The sequence below is a fragment of the Triticum aestivum genome, chromosome 7D, assembly GCF_018294505.1.
Source record: "Triticum aestivum cultivar Chinese Spring chromosome 7D, IWGSC CS RefSeq v2.1, whole genome shotgun sequence".
In the NCBI taxonomy this organism is placed as follows: domain Eukaryota; kingdom Viridiplantae; phylum Streptophyta; class Magnoliopsida; order Poales; family Poaceae; genus Triticum; species Triticum aestivum.
The window spans coordinates 104803476-104821911 of record NC_057814.1 but is presented as its reverse complement, the minus strand read 5'-3'; the positions used below and the strand labels follow the sequence as shown (position 1 = coordinate 104821911).

The 18436-nt window shown below is 42.0% G+C and overlaps 1 protein-coding gene across 1 annotated transcript; it reads left to right on the top strand.

Annotated features, from left to right (window-relative positions):
• Positions 1-15508: 15508 nt before the first annotated feature.
• Positions 15509-17776, top strand: LOC123169550 (probable polyol transporter 6). Its single transcript, XM_044587419.1, has 2 exons — positions 15509-16137; positions 16229-17776. Exons 1-2 carry the CDS (start codon positions 16014-16016, stop codon positions 17647-17649), a joined length of 1545 nt encoding a protein of 514 aa, XP_044443354.1. The 5' UTR covers positions 15509-16013; the 3' UTR covers positions 17650-17776.
• The last annotated feature ends 660 nt before the right edge of the window (positions 17777-18436 follow it).

The window sequence follows — 18436 nt, the reverse complement described above, 5'->3', positions numbered from 1 at the left end:
TTCTTTTTCTGCGAAACTCTGAAATAGGCAAAAAACAGCAATTCTGGGCTGGGCCTCCGGTTAATAGGTTTGTCCCAAAAAATAATATAAAAGTGTATAATAAAGCCCAATAATGTCCAAAACAGAAGATAATATAGCATGGAGCAATCAAAAATTATAGATACGTTGGAGACGTATCAAGCATCCCCAAGCTTAATTCCTGCTCGTCCTCGAGTAGGTAAATGATAAAAACAAATTTTTTGATGTGGAATGCTACTTGGCATAATTTCAATGTAATTATTCTTAATTGTGGTATGAATATTCAGATCCGAAAGATTCAAGATAAAATTCATATTGACATAAAAATAATAATACTTCAAGCATACTAACTAAGCAATTATGTCCTCTCAAAATAACATGTCCAAAGAAAGTTCATGCCTACGAAATCATATAGTGTAGTCATGCTCCATTTTCGTCACACAAGAATGCTCTCATCATGCACAACCCTGATGACAAGCCAAGCAATTGTTTTATACTTTAGTAATCTCAAACTTTTTCAACCTTCACGCAATACATGAGCATGAGCCATGGACATAGCTTTGGGTGGAATAGAATATGATGATGCGGGTTATGTGGAGAAGACAAAAAAGGAGAAAGTCTCACATCAACGAGGCTAATCAATGAGCTATGGAGATGCCCGTCGATTGATGTTAATGCAAGGAGTAGGGATTGCCATGCAACGGATGCACTAGAGCTATAAATATATGAAAGCTCAACAAAAGAAACTAAGTGGGTGTGCATCCAACTTGCTTGCTCATGAAGACCTAGGGCACTTGAGGAGGCCCATTGTTGGAATATACAAGCCAAGTTCTATAATGAAAAATTCCCACTAGTATATGAAAGTGACAAAACAAGAAACTCTCTATCATGAAGATTATGGTGCTACTTTGAAGCACAAGTGTGGTAAAAGGATAGTAACATTGTCCCTTCTCTCTTTTTCTCTCATTTTTTTGGGCCTTCTCTTTTTTTATGGCCTTTCTCCTTTCTTTTTATTCCTCACTTGCGACAATGCTCTAGAAAAATGATGATCATCACACTTCTATTTATTTACAACTCAATGATTACAACTCGATACTAGAACAAAGTATGACTCTATATGAATGCCTCCGACGGTGTACCAGGATATGCAATGAACCAAGAGTGACATGTATGAAAGAATTATGAACGGTGGCTTTGCCACAAATACTATGTCAACTACATGATCATGCAAAGCAATATGACAATGATGAACGTGTCATGATAAACGGGATGGTGGAAAGTTGCATGGCAATATATCTCGGAATGGCTATGGAAATGCCATAATAGGTAGGTATGGTGGCTGTTTTGAGCAAGATATAAGGAGGTTTATGTGTGAAAGAGCGTATCATATCACGGGGTTTGGATGCACCGGCGAAGTTTGCACCAACTCTCGATGTGAGAAAGGGCAATGCACGGTACCGAAGAGGCTAGCAATGATGGAAAGGTGAGAGTGCGTATAATTCAAGGACTCACATACTTATTGCAAAAATCTACAAGTCATCAAAAACCAAGCACTACGTGCATGCTCCTAGGGGGATAGATTGGTAGGAAAAGACCATCGCTCGTCCCCGACCGCCACTCATAAGGAGGACAATCAAAGAACACCTCATGTTTCAAATTTGTTACACAACGTTTACCATACGTGCATGCTACGGGACTTGCAAAATTCAACACAAGTATTTCTCAAATTCACAACTACTCAACTAGCACAACTTTGATATCACTACCTCCATGTCTCAAAACAATCATCAAGCATCAAACTTCTCTTTGTATTCAACACCATAAGAAAGTTTTACTATTCTTGAATACCTAGCATATTAGGATTATTTAAGCAAATTACCATGCTATTTAAGACTCTCAAAATAATCTAAGTGATGCATGAGAGATCAATAGTTTCTATAAAACAAATCCACCACCGTGCTCTAAAAGATATAAGTGAAGTACTAGAGCAAAACTATATAATTCAAAAGATATAAGTGAAGCACATAGAGTATTCTAATAATTTCCGAATCATGTTTGTCTCTCTCAAATATGTGTACAGCAAGGATGATTGTGGTAAACTAAAAGCAAAGACTCAAATCATACAAGACGCTCCAAGCAAAACACATATCATGTGGTGAATAAAAATATAGCTCCAAGTAAAGTTACCGATGGAAGTAGACGAAAGAGGGGATGCCTTCTGGGGCATCCCCAAGCTTTGGATTTTAGATGTCCTTAGATTATCTTGGGGGTGACATGGTCATCCCCAAGATTAGGCTCTTGCCACTCCTTGTTCCATAATCCATCAAATCTTTCACCCAAAACTTGAAAACTTCACAACACAAAACTCAGCAGAAAATCTCGTGAGCTCCGTTAGCGAAAGAAAACAAAAGACCACTTCAAGGTACTGTAATGAACTCATTATTTATTTATATTGGTGTTAAACCTACTGTATTCCAACTTCTCTATGGTTTATAAACTCTTTTACCAGCCATAGATTCATCAAAATAAGCAAACAACACACGAAAAACAGAATCTGTCAAAAACAAAACAGTCTATAGTAATCTGTAACTAACGCAAACTTCTGTAACTCAAAAAAAAACAGCCAAAATAGGAAGACCTAGACAATTTGTTTATTGATCATCAGCAATTGGAATCAATATTTTACCACGTTCGGGTGATTTTTAACAATTATGTTCGTGAACAGAAAGTTTCTGGAATTTTCTGCAAGATCAAATAACTATCATCCAAGAAGATCCTATAGGTTTAACTTGGCACAAACACTAATTAAAACATAAAAACACATCTAACCAGAGGCTAGAACAAATATTTATTCCTAAACAGAAGCAAAAGGCAAAAAAAACTAAAAATAAAATTGGGGTGCCTCCCAACAAGCGCTATCGTTTAACGCCCCTAGCTAGGCATAATAGCAAGGATAGATCTAGGTATTGCCATCTTTGGTGGGCAATCCATAAGTGGCTCTCATGATAGATTCATATGGTAATTTTATTTTCTTCCTAGGGAAGTTTTCCATGCCTTTCTTTAATGGAAATTGGAATCTAATATTCCCTTCCTTCATATCAATAATTGCACCAATCGTTCTAAGAAAAGGTCTACCAAGAATAATAGGACATGAAGGATTGCAATCTATGTCAAGAACGATAAAATCTATGGGCACATAGTTCCTATTTGCAACAATAAGAACATCATTAATTCTTCCCATAGGTTTCTTAATAGTGGAATCCGCAAGGTGCAAGTTTAAAGAGCAATCATCAAAATCACGGAAACCTAGCATATCACACAAAGTCTTTGGAATCGTGGAAACACCAGCACCCAAATCACACAAAGCATAGCATTCATGATCTTTAGTTTTAATTTTAATAGTAGGTTCCCACTCATCATAGAGTTTTCTAGGGATAGAAACTTCCAACTCAAGTTTTTCTTCGTAAGATCGCATCAAAGCATCAACGATATGTTTGGTAAAAGCTTTATTTTGACTATAAGCATGAGGAGAATTTAGCACGGATTGCAACATGGAAATACAATCTATCAAAGAACAATTATCATAATTAAATTCCTTGCAATCCAAAATAGTGGGTTCATTAATATCTAATGTTTTGATCTCTTCAATCCCACTTTTATCAATTTTAGCATCAAGATCTAAAAACTCCGAATTTTTGGAACGCCTTCTAGGTAAAGGTGGATCATATTCAGTCCCATCATTATCAAGATTCATATTGCAAAACAAAGGTTTAATAGGGGACACATCAATAACTTTTAGATCTTCATCTTTGTTTTCATAAAAATTAGAAGAACACGCTTTTTAAAAAGCAATCTTTCTTAGCACGCATCCTAGCGGTTCTTTCTTTGCACTCATCAATGGAAATTCTCATGGCTTTGAGAGACTCATTCATATCATGCTTAGGTGGAATAGATCTAATTTTCAAAGGATCAACATCAAGAGAAATTCTATCAACGTTCCTAGCCAATTCATCAACTTTAAGCAATTTTTCTTCAAGCAAAGCATTGCAATTCTTTTGCGAATTCATAAATTCCTTAACACTAGTCTCAAATTCAGAGGGCATATTATTAAAGTTTCCATAATAATTGTTGTAGGAATTACCATAATTATTAGAGGATTTACTAGGATAAGGCCTAGGATTAAAGTTTCCTCTATACGCGTTGTTACCAAAATTATTCCTACCAACAAAATTCACATCCATAGATTCATTATTATTCTCAATCAAAGTAGACAAAGGCATATCATTAGGATCAAAAGAAACACTCTTAGTAGCAAATAATTTCATAAGTTCATCCATATTTCCACTCAAAACATTAATTTCTTCTATCGCTTGCACTTTTTTATTAGTAGATCTTTCAGTGTGCCATTGAGAATAATTAACCATAATATTATCTAGGAGTTTAGTAGCTTATCCTAAAGTGATTTCCATAAAAGTGCCTCCCGCGGCCGAATCTAAAAGATTTCTAGAAGCAAAATTCAATCCGGCATAATTTTTTTGTATAATCATCCACAAATTCAAACCATGCGTAGGGCAATTACGTATCATTAATTTCATCCTATCCCAAGCTTGTGCAACATGTTCATGATCAAGTTGCTTAAAATTCATAATATCGTTTCTAAGAGAGATGATCTTAGCGGCAGGAAAATACTTAGAGATAAAAGCATCTTTGCACTTATTCCAAGAATCAATACTATTTTTAGGCAAAGACGAAAACCAAGCTTTAGCACGATCTCTAAGCAAAAAAGGAAATAGCGTCAATTTAACAATATCATTGTCAACATCTTTCTTCTTTTGCATATCACACAAATCAACGAAGCTATTCAGATGAGTAGCGGCATCTTCACTAGGAAGGCTGGCGAATTGATCTTTCATAACAAGATTCAACAAGGCAGCATTGATTTCACAAGATTCAATATCGGTAAGAGGAGCAATCGGAGTGCTAAGGAAATCATTATTGTTGGTATTGGTAAAGTCACATAATTTGGTATTATCTTGAGCCATCGTGACAAGCAAGCAATCCAACACACGAGCAAACAAGAAACAAGCGAAAAAGAGGCGAACGGAAAAAAGAGGGCGAATAAAACAGCAAGGGTGAAGTGGGTGAGAGGAAAACGAGAGGCAAATGGAAAATAATGTAATGCGGGAGATAAGGGTTTGTGATGGGTACTTGGTATGTTGACTTTTGCGTAGACTTCCCCGGCAACGGCGCTAGAAATCCTTCTTGCTACCTCTTGAGCACTGTGTTGGTTTTTCCTTGAAGAGGAAAGGGTGATGCAGCAAAGTAGCGTAAGTATTTCCCTCAGTTTTTGAGAACCAAGGTATCAATCCAGTAGGAGGCTACGCGCGAGTCCCTCGCACCTACACAAACAAATAAACCCTCGCAACCAACGCGATAAGGGGTTGTCAATCCCTACACGGTCACTTACGAGAGTGAGATCTGATAGACATGATAAGATAATATTTTTGGTATTTTTATGATAAAGATGCGAAGTAAAGAAAACAAAATAAAAATGGCAAAAGAAATAGCTTGTTGTAGGGAGATTAATATGATGGAAAATAGACCCGGGGGCCATAGGTTTCACTAGTGGCTTCTCTCAAGATCATAAGTATTTTACGGTGGGTGAAGAAATTACTGTTGAGCAATTGACAAAATTGAGCATAGTTATGAGAATATCTAGGTATGATCATGTATATAGGCATCACGTCCGAGACAAGTAGACCGACTCCTGCCTGCATCTACCACTATTACTCCACACATCGACCGCTATCCAGCATGCATCTAGAGTATTAAGTTCATAAGAACAGAGTAACGCTTTAAGCAAGATGACATGATGTAGAGGGATAAATTCATGCAATGTGATAAAAAAAACCATCTTGTTATCCTCGATGGCAACAATACTATACGTGCCTTGCTGCCCCTACTGTCACTGGGAAAGGACACCGCAAGATTGAACCCAAAGCTAAGCACTTCTCCCATTGCAAGAAAGATCAATCTAGTAGGCCAAACCAAACTGACAATTCGAAGAGACTTGCAAAGATAACCAATCATACATAAAAGAATTCAGAAGATTCAAATATTGTTCATAGATAAACTTGATCATAAACCCACAATTCATCGGTCTCAACAAACACACCGCAAAATAAGATTACATCGAATAGATCTCCACAAGAGAGGGGGAGAACATTGTATTGAGATCCAAAAAGAGAGAGGAAGCCATCTAGCTAATAACTATGGACCCAAAGGTCTGAGGTAAACTACTCACACTTCATCGGAGAGGCTATGGTGTTGATGTAGAAGCCCTCCATGATCGATGCCCCCTCCGGCGGAGCTCCGGAACAGGCCCCAAGATGGGATCTCGTGGGTACAGAAGGTTGCGGCGGTGGAATTAGGTTTTTGGCTCCGTATCTGGTAGTTTGGGGGTATGTAGGTATATATAGGAGGAAGGAGTACGTCAGTGGAGCAACATGGGACCCACGAGGGTGGAGGGCGCGCCCAGGGGGGTAGGTGTGCCCCCTACCTCGTGACTTCCTGTTTGATTTCTTGACATAGGGTCCAAGTCCTTTGGATCACGTTCGTTCCGAAAATCACGTTCCCGAAGGTTTCATTCCGTTTGGACTCCGTTTGATATTCTTTTTCTGTGAAACTCTGAAATAGGCAAAAAACAACAATTCTGGGCTGGGCCTCCGGTTAATAGGTTAGTCCCAAAAAATAATATAAAAGTGTATAATAAAGCCCAATAATGTCCAAAACAGAAGATAATATAGCATGAAGCAATAAAAAATTATAGATACGTTGGAGACGTATCAAGCATCCCCAAGCTTAATTCCTGCTCGTCCTCGAGTAGGTAAATGATAAAAACAGAATTTTTGATGTGGAATGCTACTTGGCATAATTTCAATGTAATTCTTCTTAATTTTGGTATGAATATTCAGATCCGAAAGATTCAAGATAATATTCATATCGACATAAAAATAATAATACTTCAAGCATACTAACTAAGAAATTATGTCCTCTCAATGAACAATCGGAGTGACAAATCCTATTCTTGATCTATGCAAACTCAACGAACACCATCGGAGACACCTGTAGAGCATCTTTATAATCACCCAGTTACGTTGTGACGTTTGGTAGCACACAAAGTGTTCCTCCGGTATTCGAGAGTTGCATAATCTCATAGTCATAGGAACATGTATAAGTCATGGAGAAAGCAATAGCAGTAAACTAAACGATCAAGTGCTAAGCTAACGGAATGGGTCAAGTCAATCACATCATTCTCTAATGATGTGATCCCGTTAATCAAATGACAACTCATGTCTATGACTAAGAAACTTAACCATCTTTGATTCAACGAGCTAGTCAAGTAGAGGCATACTAGTGACACTCTGTTTGTCTATGTATTCACACATGTACTAAGTTTCCAGTTAATACAATTCTAGCATGAATAATAAACATTTATCATGAAATAAGGAAATAAATAATAACTTTATTATTGCCTCTAGGGCATATTTCCTTCAGATAAAACCTTCAGGTTGCAACATATACAACTCTTCTTCCAGAAATCCATTCAGGAATGCAGTCTTTACATCCATTTACCAAATTTCATAATCATAAAATGCAGCAATTGCTAACATGATTCGGACAGACTTAAGCATTGCTACAGGTGAGAAGGTCTCATCGTAGTCAACTCCTTGAACTTGTCGAAAACCTTTCGCAACAAGTCGAGCTTTGTAGACAGTAACATTACCGTCAGCGTCAGTCTTCTTCTTGAAGATCCGTTTATTCTCGATGGCTTGCCGATCATCGGGCAAGTCAACCAAAGTCCACACTTTGTTCTCATACATGGATCCCATCTCAGATTTCATGGCCTCAAGCCATTTTGCGGAATCTGGGCTCATCATCGCTTCCTCATAGTTCGTAGGTTCGTCATGGTCAAGTAACATGACCTCCAGAACAGGATTACCGTACCACTCTGGTGCGAATCTTACTCTAGTTGACCTACGAGGTTCTGTAGTAACTTGATCTGAAGATACATGATCATCATCGTTAGCTTCCTCACTAATTTGTGTAGGAATCACAGGAACAGATTTTTGTGATGAACTACTTTCCAATAAGGGAGTAGGTACAGTTACCTCATCAAGTTCTACTTTCCTCCCACTCACTTCTTTCGAGAGAAACTCTTTCTCTAGAAAGGATCCATTTTTAGCAACGAATATCTTGCCTTCGGATATGTGATAGAAGGTGTACCCAACAGTCTCATTTGGGTACCCTATGAAGACACATTTCTCCTATTTGGGTTCGAGCTTATCAGGTTGAAGCTTTTTCACATAAGCATCGCAACCCCAAACTTTAAGAAATGACAACTTTGTTTTCTTGCCAAACCACAGTTCATAAGGCGTCGTCTCAACGGATTTAGATGGTACCCTATTTAACGTGAATGCGGCTGTCTCTAAAGCATAACCCCAAAATGATAGCGGTAAATCAGTAAGAGACATCATAGATCGCATCATATCAAGTAAAGTACGATTACGACGTTCGGACACACCATTACGCTGTGGTGTTTTGGGTGGCGTGAGTTGCGAAACTATTCCGCATTGTTTCAAATGAAGACCAAACTCGTAACTCAAATATTCTCCTCCACGATCAGATCGTAGAAACTTTATTTTCTTGTTACGATGATTTTCCACTTCACTCTGAAATTCTTTGAACTTTTCAAATGTTTCAGACTTGTGTTTCATCAAGTAGATACACCCATATCTGCTCAAATCATCTGTGAAGGTGAGAAAATAACGATACCCGCCGCGAGCCTCAACATTCATCAGACCACATACATCAGTATGTATGATTTCCAATAAATCTGTTGCTCACTCCATTGTTCCGGAGAACGACGTTTTACTCATCTTGCCCATGAGGCATGGTTAGCAAGTACCAAGTGATTCATAATCAAGTGATTCCAAAAGTTCATCAGAATGGAGTTTCTTCATGCGCTTTACACCAATATGACCCAAACGGTAGTGCCACAAATAAGTTGCACTATCATTATCAACTCTGCATCTTTTGGCTTCAATATTATGAATATGTGTATCACTACTATCGAGATTCATTAAAAATAGACCACTCTTCAAGGGTGCATGACCATAAAAGATATTATTCATATAAATAGAATAACCATTATTCTCAGATTTAAATGAATAACTGTCTCGCATCAAACAAGATTCAGATATAATGTTCATGCTCAACGCTGGCACCAAATAACAATTATTCAGGTCTAAAACTAATCCGGAAGGTAGATGTAGAGGTAGCATGCCGACTGCGATCACATCGACTTTGGAACCATTTCCCACGCGCATCGTCACCTCGTCCTTAGCCAATCTTCGCTTAATCCATAGCCCCTGTTTCGAGTTGCAAATATTAGCAACAGAACCAGTATCAAATACCCAGGTGCTACTGCGAGCATTAGTAAGGTACACATCAATAACATGTATATCACATATACCTTTGTTCACCTTGCCATCCTTCTTATCCGCCAAATACTTGGGGCAGTTCCGCTTCCAGTGACCAGTCTGTTTGCAGTAGATGCACTCAGTCTCAGGCTTAGGTCCAGACTTGGGTTTCTTCACTTGAGCAGCAACTTGCTTGCCATTCTTCTTGAAGTTCCCCTTCTTCCCTTTACCCTTTTTCTTGAAACTGGTGGTCTTGTTGATCATCAACACTTGATGCTCCTTCTTGATTTCTACCTCCGCAGCCTTTAGCATCGCGAAGAGCTCGGGAATTGTCTTATCCATCCCTTGCATGTTATAGTTCATCACGAAGCTTTTGTAGCTTGGTGGCAGTGATTGAAGAATTCTGTCAATGACACTATCATCAGGAAGAGTAACTCTCACTTGAATCAAGTGATTGTTATACCCAGACATTTTGAGTATATGTTCACTGACATAACTATTCTCCTCCATCTTGCACCTGTAGAACTTATTGGAGACTTCATATCTCTCAATCCGGGCATTTGCTTGAAATATTAACTTCAACTCCTGGAACATCTCATATGCTCCATGACGTTGAAAACATCATTGAAGTCCCGGTTCTAAGCCGTAAAGCATGGCACACTGAACTATCGAGTAGTCATCAGCTTTGCTTTGCCAGACGTTCTTAACGTCATCAGTAGCATCTGCAGCAGGCCTGATACCCAGCGGTGCTTTCAGGACGTAATTCTTCTATGCAGCTGATACGTCTCCGTCGTATCTATAATTTTTGATTGTTCCATGCCAATATTATACAACTTTCATATACTTTTTGGCAACTTTTTATACTATTTTTGGGACTAACATATTGATCCAGTGCCCAGTGCCAGTTCCTGTTTGTTGCATGTTTTATGTTTCGCAGAAAACCCATATCAAACGGAGTCCAAACGGGATAAAAACGGACGGAGGATATTTTTGGAATATTTGGAAAATATGGGAAGAAGAATCAACGCGAGACGGTGCCCGAGGGGGGCACGAGGCAGGGGGGCGCGCCTGCCCCCCTCGTGGGCCCCCGTAAGGCGGTTTCTGCTCTTCTTTGGCCGCAAGAAAGCTAATTTTCGGAAAAAAAATCTCGGCGAAGGTTTCAGTCCAATCGGAGTTACGGATCTCCATATATACGAAACGGTGAAAGGGCAGAATACCAGAACGCAGAAACAGAGAGAGACAGAGAGACAGATCCAATCTCGGAGGGGCTCTCGCCCCTCCCACGCCATGGAGACCATGGACCAGAGGGGAAACCCTTCTCCCATGTAGGGAGAAGGTCAAGGAAGAAGAAGAAGGAGGGGGGCTCTCTCCCCCTTGCTTCTGGTGGCACCGGAACGCCGCCGGGGGCCATCATCATCACCGCGATCTTCACCAACACCTACGCCATCTTCACCAACATCTCCATCACCTTCCCCCCTCTATCTACAGCGGTCCACTCTCCCGCAACCCGCTGTACCCTCTACTTGAACATGGTGCTTTATGCTTCATATTATTATCCAATGATGTGTTGCCATCCTATGATGTCTGAGTAGATTTTCGTTGTCCTATCGGTGGTTGATGAATTGCTATGATTGATTTAATTTGCTTGTGGTTATGTTGCTGTCCTTTGGTGCCCATCATATGAGCGCGCACGTGGATCACACCATAGGGTTAGTTGTATGTTGATAGGACTATGTATTGGAGGGCAAGAGTGACAGAAGCTTCTACCTAGCATAGAAATTGATGCATACAGGATTGAAGGGGGACCGATATATCTTAATGCTATGGTTGGGTTTTACCTTAATGAACGTTAGTAGTTGCGGACGCTTGCTAATAGTTCCAATCATAAGTGCATGGAATTCCAAGTCAGGGATGACATGCTAGCAGTGGCCTCTCCCACATAAAACTTGCTATCGGTCTAGTAAAGTAGTCAATTGCTTAAGGGACAATTTCGCAACTCCTACCACCACTTTTCCACACTCGCTATATTTACTTTATTGTGTCTTTATCTAAACAACCCCTACTTTTTATTTACGTATCTTTATATTCTTGCAAACCTATCCAACAACACCTACAAAGTACTTCTAGTTTCATACTCTTGTTCTAGGTAAAGCGAACGTTAAGCGTGCGTAGAGTTGTATCGGTGGTCGATAGAACTTGAGGGAATATTTGTTCTACCTTTAGCTCCTCGTTGGGTTCAACACTCTTACTTATCGAAAGAGGCTACAATTGATCCCCTATACTTGTGGGTTATCAAGACCTTTTTCTGGCGCCGTTGCCAGGGAGCCATAGCGTGGGGTGAATATTCTCGTGTGTGCTTGTTTGCTTTATCACTAAGTAATTTTTATTTGCTATTCTTAGTTGTTCTCTATCTTTAGTTATGGATATGGAACACGAAATACCAAAAAAATAGGTTTACTTGCTACTCATGGAGATGGGGAACCTCCTAAAACCCTCGATGCTCGTTATGTGAAAAATATTATGTACCACTTTGATAATCCTGAGAAAACCTCATTCAATTATGTAATGGGAGACACATTGGACCAACGTGAATACTTTAGGGATTATTGCTTGACTCAAAAAGGGAAACTATTATGGGATCAAATTTATATGTTGAAGTGGTATGCTCGGCAAGTATGCTTGAGATATGATTATACTTGTTGCTCTAGGATGAAGGCTCCACACCTTCCCTTTTCATGCAAATTTAATGATAATGAAACCTTGGCTTCTTATGCTAGAGGTATATATGATTACTATGATGTGGAACAAATAGAAGAATTTGTTGCTTTTATGGGTGCTTATGAAATTGAATCTATGTTCAAAGAGTTTGAAAATCTTTATGATGCTGTTTATAGACCTGAAAATTTAGCTATCCTTAAATATTGCTATGAGAATTATGAATACAATGCCGATATTGATGCATTTATTGAGAAAGTATCCGCTGTCCAAGAAGAGACTAATATTTTGCAGGAATCTATGGAAGAAGAAATTGATGAAACTGTGAGCTCATTGGATGAAAAAGATGAGGAGGAGAGCGAAGAACAAAAGGAGGAAGAGAGGATTAGCTACCCGTGCCCACCTTCTAATGAGAGTAACTCTTCAACTCATACATTATTTAATTTCCCTTCGTGCTTACCGAAGGATGAATGCTATGATGATTGTTATGATCCCGTTGATTCTCTTGAAATATCCCTTTTTGATGATGCTTGCTATGCTTGTGGCCAAGATGCCAATATGAATTATGCTTATGGAGATGAACTTGCTATAGTTCCTTATGTTAAACATGAAATTGTTGCTATTGCACACACGCATGATAGTCCTATTATCTTTTTGAATTCTCCCGACTACACTATACCGGAGAAGTTTGCACTTATTAAGGATTATATTGATGGGTTGCCTTTTACCGTTGCACATGATGATTTTGATGAATATAATATGCATGTGCTTGCTGCTCCTACTTGCAATTATTATGAGAGAGGAACTATATCTCCACCTCTCTATGTTTCCAACATGGTAAAATTGCCAGAAACTGCTTATACTATGCATTGGCCTTTACTATGTGTGCATGAATTGTTCTTTTATGACATGCCGATGCATAGGAAGAGAGTTAGACTTCGTCATTACATGATTTATGTTGCTTTGTGCTCACTACTAAATGCCAAATCATTGCCAATTAAAATTGGCTTTGATATACCTTGGGATCCGGGTGGATTCACTACTTGAGCACTATATGCCTAGCTTAATGGCTTTAAAGAAAGCGCTGCCAGGGAGACAACCCGGAAGTTTTAGAGAGTCATTTATTTCTGTTGTGTGCTTTTATATAGTTTAAAGACAAAAAAATAAAGAGGGGAACCCAAAACTTTTCAAAAAGAAAAGTGAAAGTGAGATAGACGAGCATTGTGAAAGTGGGGGACGTCCTTGAACTTTGTTCATGCCCATGGAAACTTTGTGAATCTTAATTACAGAAACTTTTCAACAAAAATAATTATCCCCTTGTACAATTCCATTGTATTATAAAAATAATGTGCCAAGGTTTGCCTTTGGGATTTGGGCTGTTTCTTTGTTATTTTTTTACCGTTCATTCCTGCTTTAATATTCTTACTCTTTTTTACTTGGGCTATTTTCTGAGTTGATTTGGGCTGTTTCTTTGTTATTGACCATGTATTTGGGTTAGTGGATTTGCTACTGGGCCGAAGCCCATTAATTATACAACCCAGGCCTCCTCCTCTCCCTCTCTAGTTTTTAATTATGTTTTTCTGTTTTATGCGTTTGTCTGTTTATTTTTTATTTCTCTTTATTTGCTGGTCTGTACTTTTATTTTCTTTTGTAGGTAATTTTGGGATGTTGGTGAGTGTAAATGTGTGTACACACAAATACATGAAACATGTGCGAAAATTACACTATTATATGATTGTTTTTTTATACTATAAAAGAAGCAATTATAGTGTATTTTTTTAAAAAATCATTATCTTTCTTCTTAAAGAGTAATAGCAATGGCTCCAGATGGAGGAGCTTCCTCTGCGTCCGTGTAAGTGGTAGGAAATTATATTCCAGTAATTGATGTTGTAGAGCAAAAATTTGGTTTTGAAGAAAGATTTAGTTGAGTTTACCTCAACTCTTTCCCAAAAGGTTTTCTGGCACAGTTTGACATGTACTTAATATCACTACGGTCAGTGGCGGAGCTTCATGGGGGCCAACCTGGGCCATGGCCCCCCAGCTCACATGAAAACAAGCCTATATCCCTTTGTATTAAGGCCTATTTTGTACTAAAAATCACTTGTAAACAACTATGTTTGCCCCCTTCAAGCCCATGGCCCCTCCATGTTTCTGGCTCAAGCTCCGCCACTGACTACGGTTTTACAATATTTAATTGATAGCTTAGAATTGCCTTTTAATATAGATGATACTGTATAGCCATGCTGGATTTCAACTATTTAATATAGATATTGAAAAAAAAATATTTAATATAGATGATACTGTACAGCAATGCTGGATTTCGATTATTTAATGTAGATCATTCACAAGAAATACTATTTAATATGGTAGATGATAATGTACAGCAATGCTGGATTTCAACTATTTAATAGTATAGATCATTCACAAAAAAATATTTAATATGGAGATAAGGTACATCAATGTTTCAGTTTCGAAAACAAAAAAAAATAATATACAGTATAATACTACGAGTCACCCTCAAAACAGAAGTGTCCAATGAGTCTACGCAGCTGCGTAATCTTTCAAAATGTTGACGTAGCTGTTGCTTCCGTTCTCGGTCTTCAATAATCATCATAGTCAAATACTCTGGTTGTCCGTTGTCGCGGCGAGAACGCAGAAGACAAAACCTAGAGGATTAAACATCTTCATGCACATCTTCCAACACCCATGTTCAGAATACAAAACTATGCACACCCTACTAACTACTGATCCTGCCGAGACATGCATCTTCACATGGTGCCAACATGTACGAAATTACTATGCGGACGACAGTATCCTGGCCGAACGGTGGACGATGTTGGATTGAACGGCGTTGTTTAGTTTAGCTGTACTCGTGAACGGCTAGATGTGTTACATCGTCTGAAAATCGTCCAGCGTTGTCGTCTGTGTAGCAAAGCTCTTCACATGGTGCCAACATGTATTACAAAAACAGTCGATTTGCAATCATGTTCGACCGTTCTCATCTGAATACCACATGCAAATAAAAAAAGGAGCAAAATCGAAAACAAGAACTGCGCCCTACTTTGACCTTGACCTCGGTGCTGGGGATAGCCACTGTGCTATCGTCCAAGGAAAGCGTCCAAGATATACCTCACGATCGACTGAGCTGTTACACTCGTTGGCAGCTGTATGCATGGCACCTAGCCAAGAGCCCAAGACGCACTAGTATTTCTCCAAATCTTCCAGAGCAAATGCGGTGAATTAATTCATGGCCCCTCTTGGTGATGTAGATTCTCGATCGTATCCATCCACACTAATGCTCGCTGTCCCGGAGATCGAACAGAAGGCGTAAGCTTTCTTGAAGTACGCAATTTTGACATCTCTATATGGCACTGTCACTTCCATCTGCAAGTGTTGCATCTCACTGTCAACAGTGGTGGTGGTGTGCTACCGCCTAGCCGCCTACCATCACCACTGCAGCCTCCCAAACACACGCGCACCACTCCATGGAAGAAGAAGAAGGGGGACATCAAACGTCGAGCATCAAGCTGATACGCATCGCTGTGACCATCTTGTTCACTCTTTTCTTGGGACATCGCTACAGTGGCGTGCGCATGCGCATGCGCGCTCTGAAACTGCAATCGGTGTGACCTGCCCACTGGCGCTCACGCAGAAGGCGCTGCCTATAAGAGGCGTGCTTATGCGACGCATAAGCCACAAGCTCCTGATTAAACTAACAATCTGGTATAGTTCGTTTTTTGTCTCTGACTCTGACAGAGGGTGAGGGAGGAGGAGGAGACCACGGTGGGGAAGGAAGCCATGGGGGAGGAGGAGGAGCAGAGGAACAATGGCGGCGACGGGGGCGGGAGGAAGGGCGGGACCAACAAGTACGCGGTGGCCTGCTCCATCATCGGCTCCATCATCTCCATCCTCATGGGCTACGGTGAGCACAACGGAGCATCATCTCCATCCTCCATCTACTCTGCAGGTGAACGACGAAGTGTGTTAATGGATGTGTGGTGTTGTGGACGCAGACAGCGGCGTGATGAGCGGCGCGATGCTGTTCATCAAGGAGGACCTCAAGACCAACGACACGCAGCTGCAGGTGCTCGCCGGCATCCTCAACGTCTGCGCGCTCGTGGGATCCCTCACCGCCGGCCGCGTCTCCGACTGGGTCGGTCGCCGCCTCACCATCTCGCTCGCCGCATGCATCTTCCTCGCGGGCTCCGTCCTCATGGGCCTCGCGCCCAACTACGCCACGCTCCTAGTCGGCCGCTGCGTCGCCGGCGTCGGCGTCGGGTACGCTCTCATGATCGCGCCCGTCTACGCCGTCGAGATCGCGTCGGCGGAGATCCGCGGCTCGCTCACCTCGCTCCCCGAGATCTGCATCAGCTTCGGCATCCTCATCGGCTACGTGGCCAACTACTTCCTCGCCAAGCTGCCGCTGGTCTACGGCTGGCGCACCATGCTGGGGCTCGGCGCGCTCCCCAGTGCCGCGCTCGCCGTCGGCGTCCTGGCCATGCCGGAGTCGCCCCGGTGGCTCGTCATGCAGGGCCGGGCCGAGGAGGCGCTCGTTGTTCTCCGGAAAGTCTGCAACACGGCGGAGGAGGCCGACGTGCGGCTCGCGGACATCAAGAGCGCCGCGGGGTTCATCGAGGGCGACGCCGCGCCCGTGCCTCGCGGCGGCGGCGAGGGCGTGATGAAGGAGATGTTCCTGCACCCGACGCCGGCCGTCCGTCGCATCCTCGTGGCCGCCCTAGGCGTCCACTTCTTCCAGCATCTGACGGGCATCGAGGCGGTGGTGCTGTACAGCCCGCGGATCTTCAAGGCGGCCGGCATCGCCACCCGGAACCAGATCCTGGCGGCGACCATCGGCGTGGGCGTGACCAAGACGGTGTTCATCATGGTGGCGATCCTGCTCGTGGACCGCGTCGGCCGGCGGCCGCTCTACCTCTCCAGCCTCGCCGGCATCATCGCGTCGATGGCCTGCCTGGGCCTGGGCCTCACCGTGATCGAGCGGTCGGCGCCACGCCACGGCGCGCCGTGGGCGGTGGCGCTGGCCATCGCCGCGGTGTTCACCTTCGTGGCGGCCTTCTCCATCGGCGTGGGGCCCATCACGTGGGCCTACAGCTCGGAGGTGTACCCGCTCCGGCTGCGCGCGCAGGGCGCCAGCGTCGGCGTGGCCATCAACCGCATAATGAACGCCGGCGTGTCCATGACCTTCGTCACCCTGTACAAGGCGATCACCATCGGCGGCGCCTTCTTCCTCTTCGCGGGCCTGGCGGTGGTGGCCGCCGCCTTCTTCTACTTCTTCTGCCCGGAGACGCAGGGCAGGGCGCTGGAGGAGATCGAGGAGGTGTTCAGCCGCGGGTGGCGCGCGCGGCAGAGGCAGCAGGCGCCGTCGCCGTCGTCGGTGGAGCTGCCGCCGGTGCCCGACAGCAAGGCGCGGCCGTGATCGCTGATGGAATGCTACTAGTAGTCCTATGTAGTGTTTGACGCTATCTGTGCAAGAGTTGGCATTATGCCTGTATGACATGAACTGTTCAGGAGATGGACAAGTGAATTGGCCTCGTATGATTTTAGCTTTTGGCCCTGTTTGGTTCGGACGTGGATTTTTAAAAGCAGCTGTGAAAAATTTGCTGTGGAAAAACAGCTGTGAAAAATCTGATGTGAAAAAAATGTAGGTCATTTGACAAACCAGCTGATACAGTTTTTTCAGATTTTGGCCCGCAGCGGAATCAGATTTTGGAAAGCACGTCCTGGGCTGCTTCCGCTTTTGGTTCAGATTTTGGCAGCGGATTTTTGAAATCGGATTCTGCTGGGTTCGCCCTTTGGTTCAGATTCTGCTGCGCGGCAGCGGAATCCGTCGATAAAAGCTGAACCAAACAGGGCCTATGTGCTGCACTTTGGAGGGTTTATAAACATATGACAGTAATCTAGCAGTACTGTATAGTAGCGGTCCTAAGTCTTACCCCTGACTTATCCAAATCGACCTTTAACTCCGAAGAGCATTTGCTCCTATAATGTCCTCTTTTGGGAGTACTACAAGTCCTAAATAGTATACTCTCCACCAAATCAAATGAAATTCTACGTTTGCTCTAAATGAAATCAGGGTTTTCGGATTATTGGGATAACAAGCAATGCCATTTTTCAAAATAATTTAATCCAGATTAATAGCATGATTATAGTTCTAACAAAATTAAGCACATAAGGTAGACTCGTCATGTGAGTGCATATAAAAG

Bases quoted from the DNA above. Each gene is read 5' to 3' on its own strand.
- LOC123169550 (XM_044587419.1), top strand. From the start codon at position 16,014: ATGGGGGAGGAGGAGGAGCAGAGGAACAATGGCGGCGACGGGGGCGGG. The intron at 16,138-16,228 runs GTGAGCACAACG...TTGTGGACGCAG, and splicing joins CTCCATCCTCATGGGCTACG to ACAGCGGCGTGATGAGCGGC.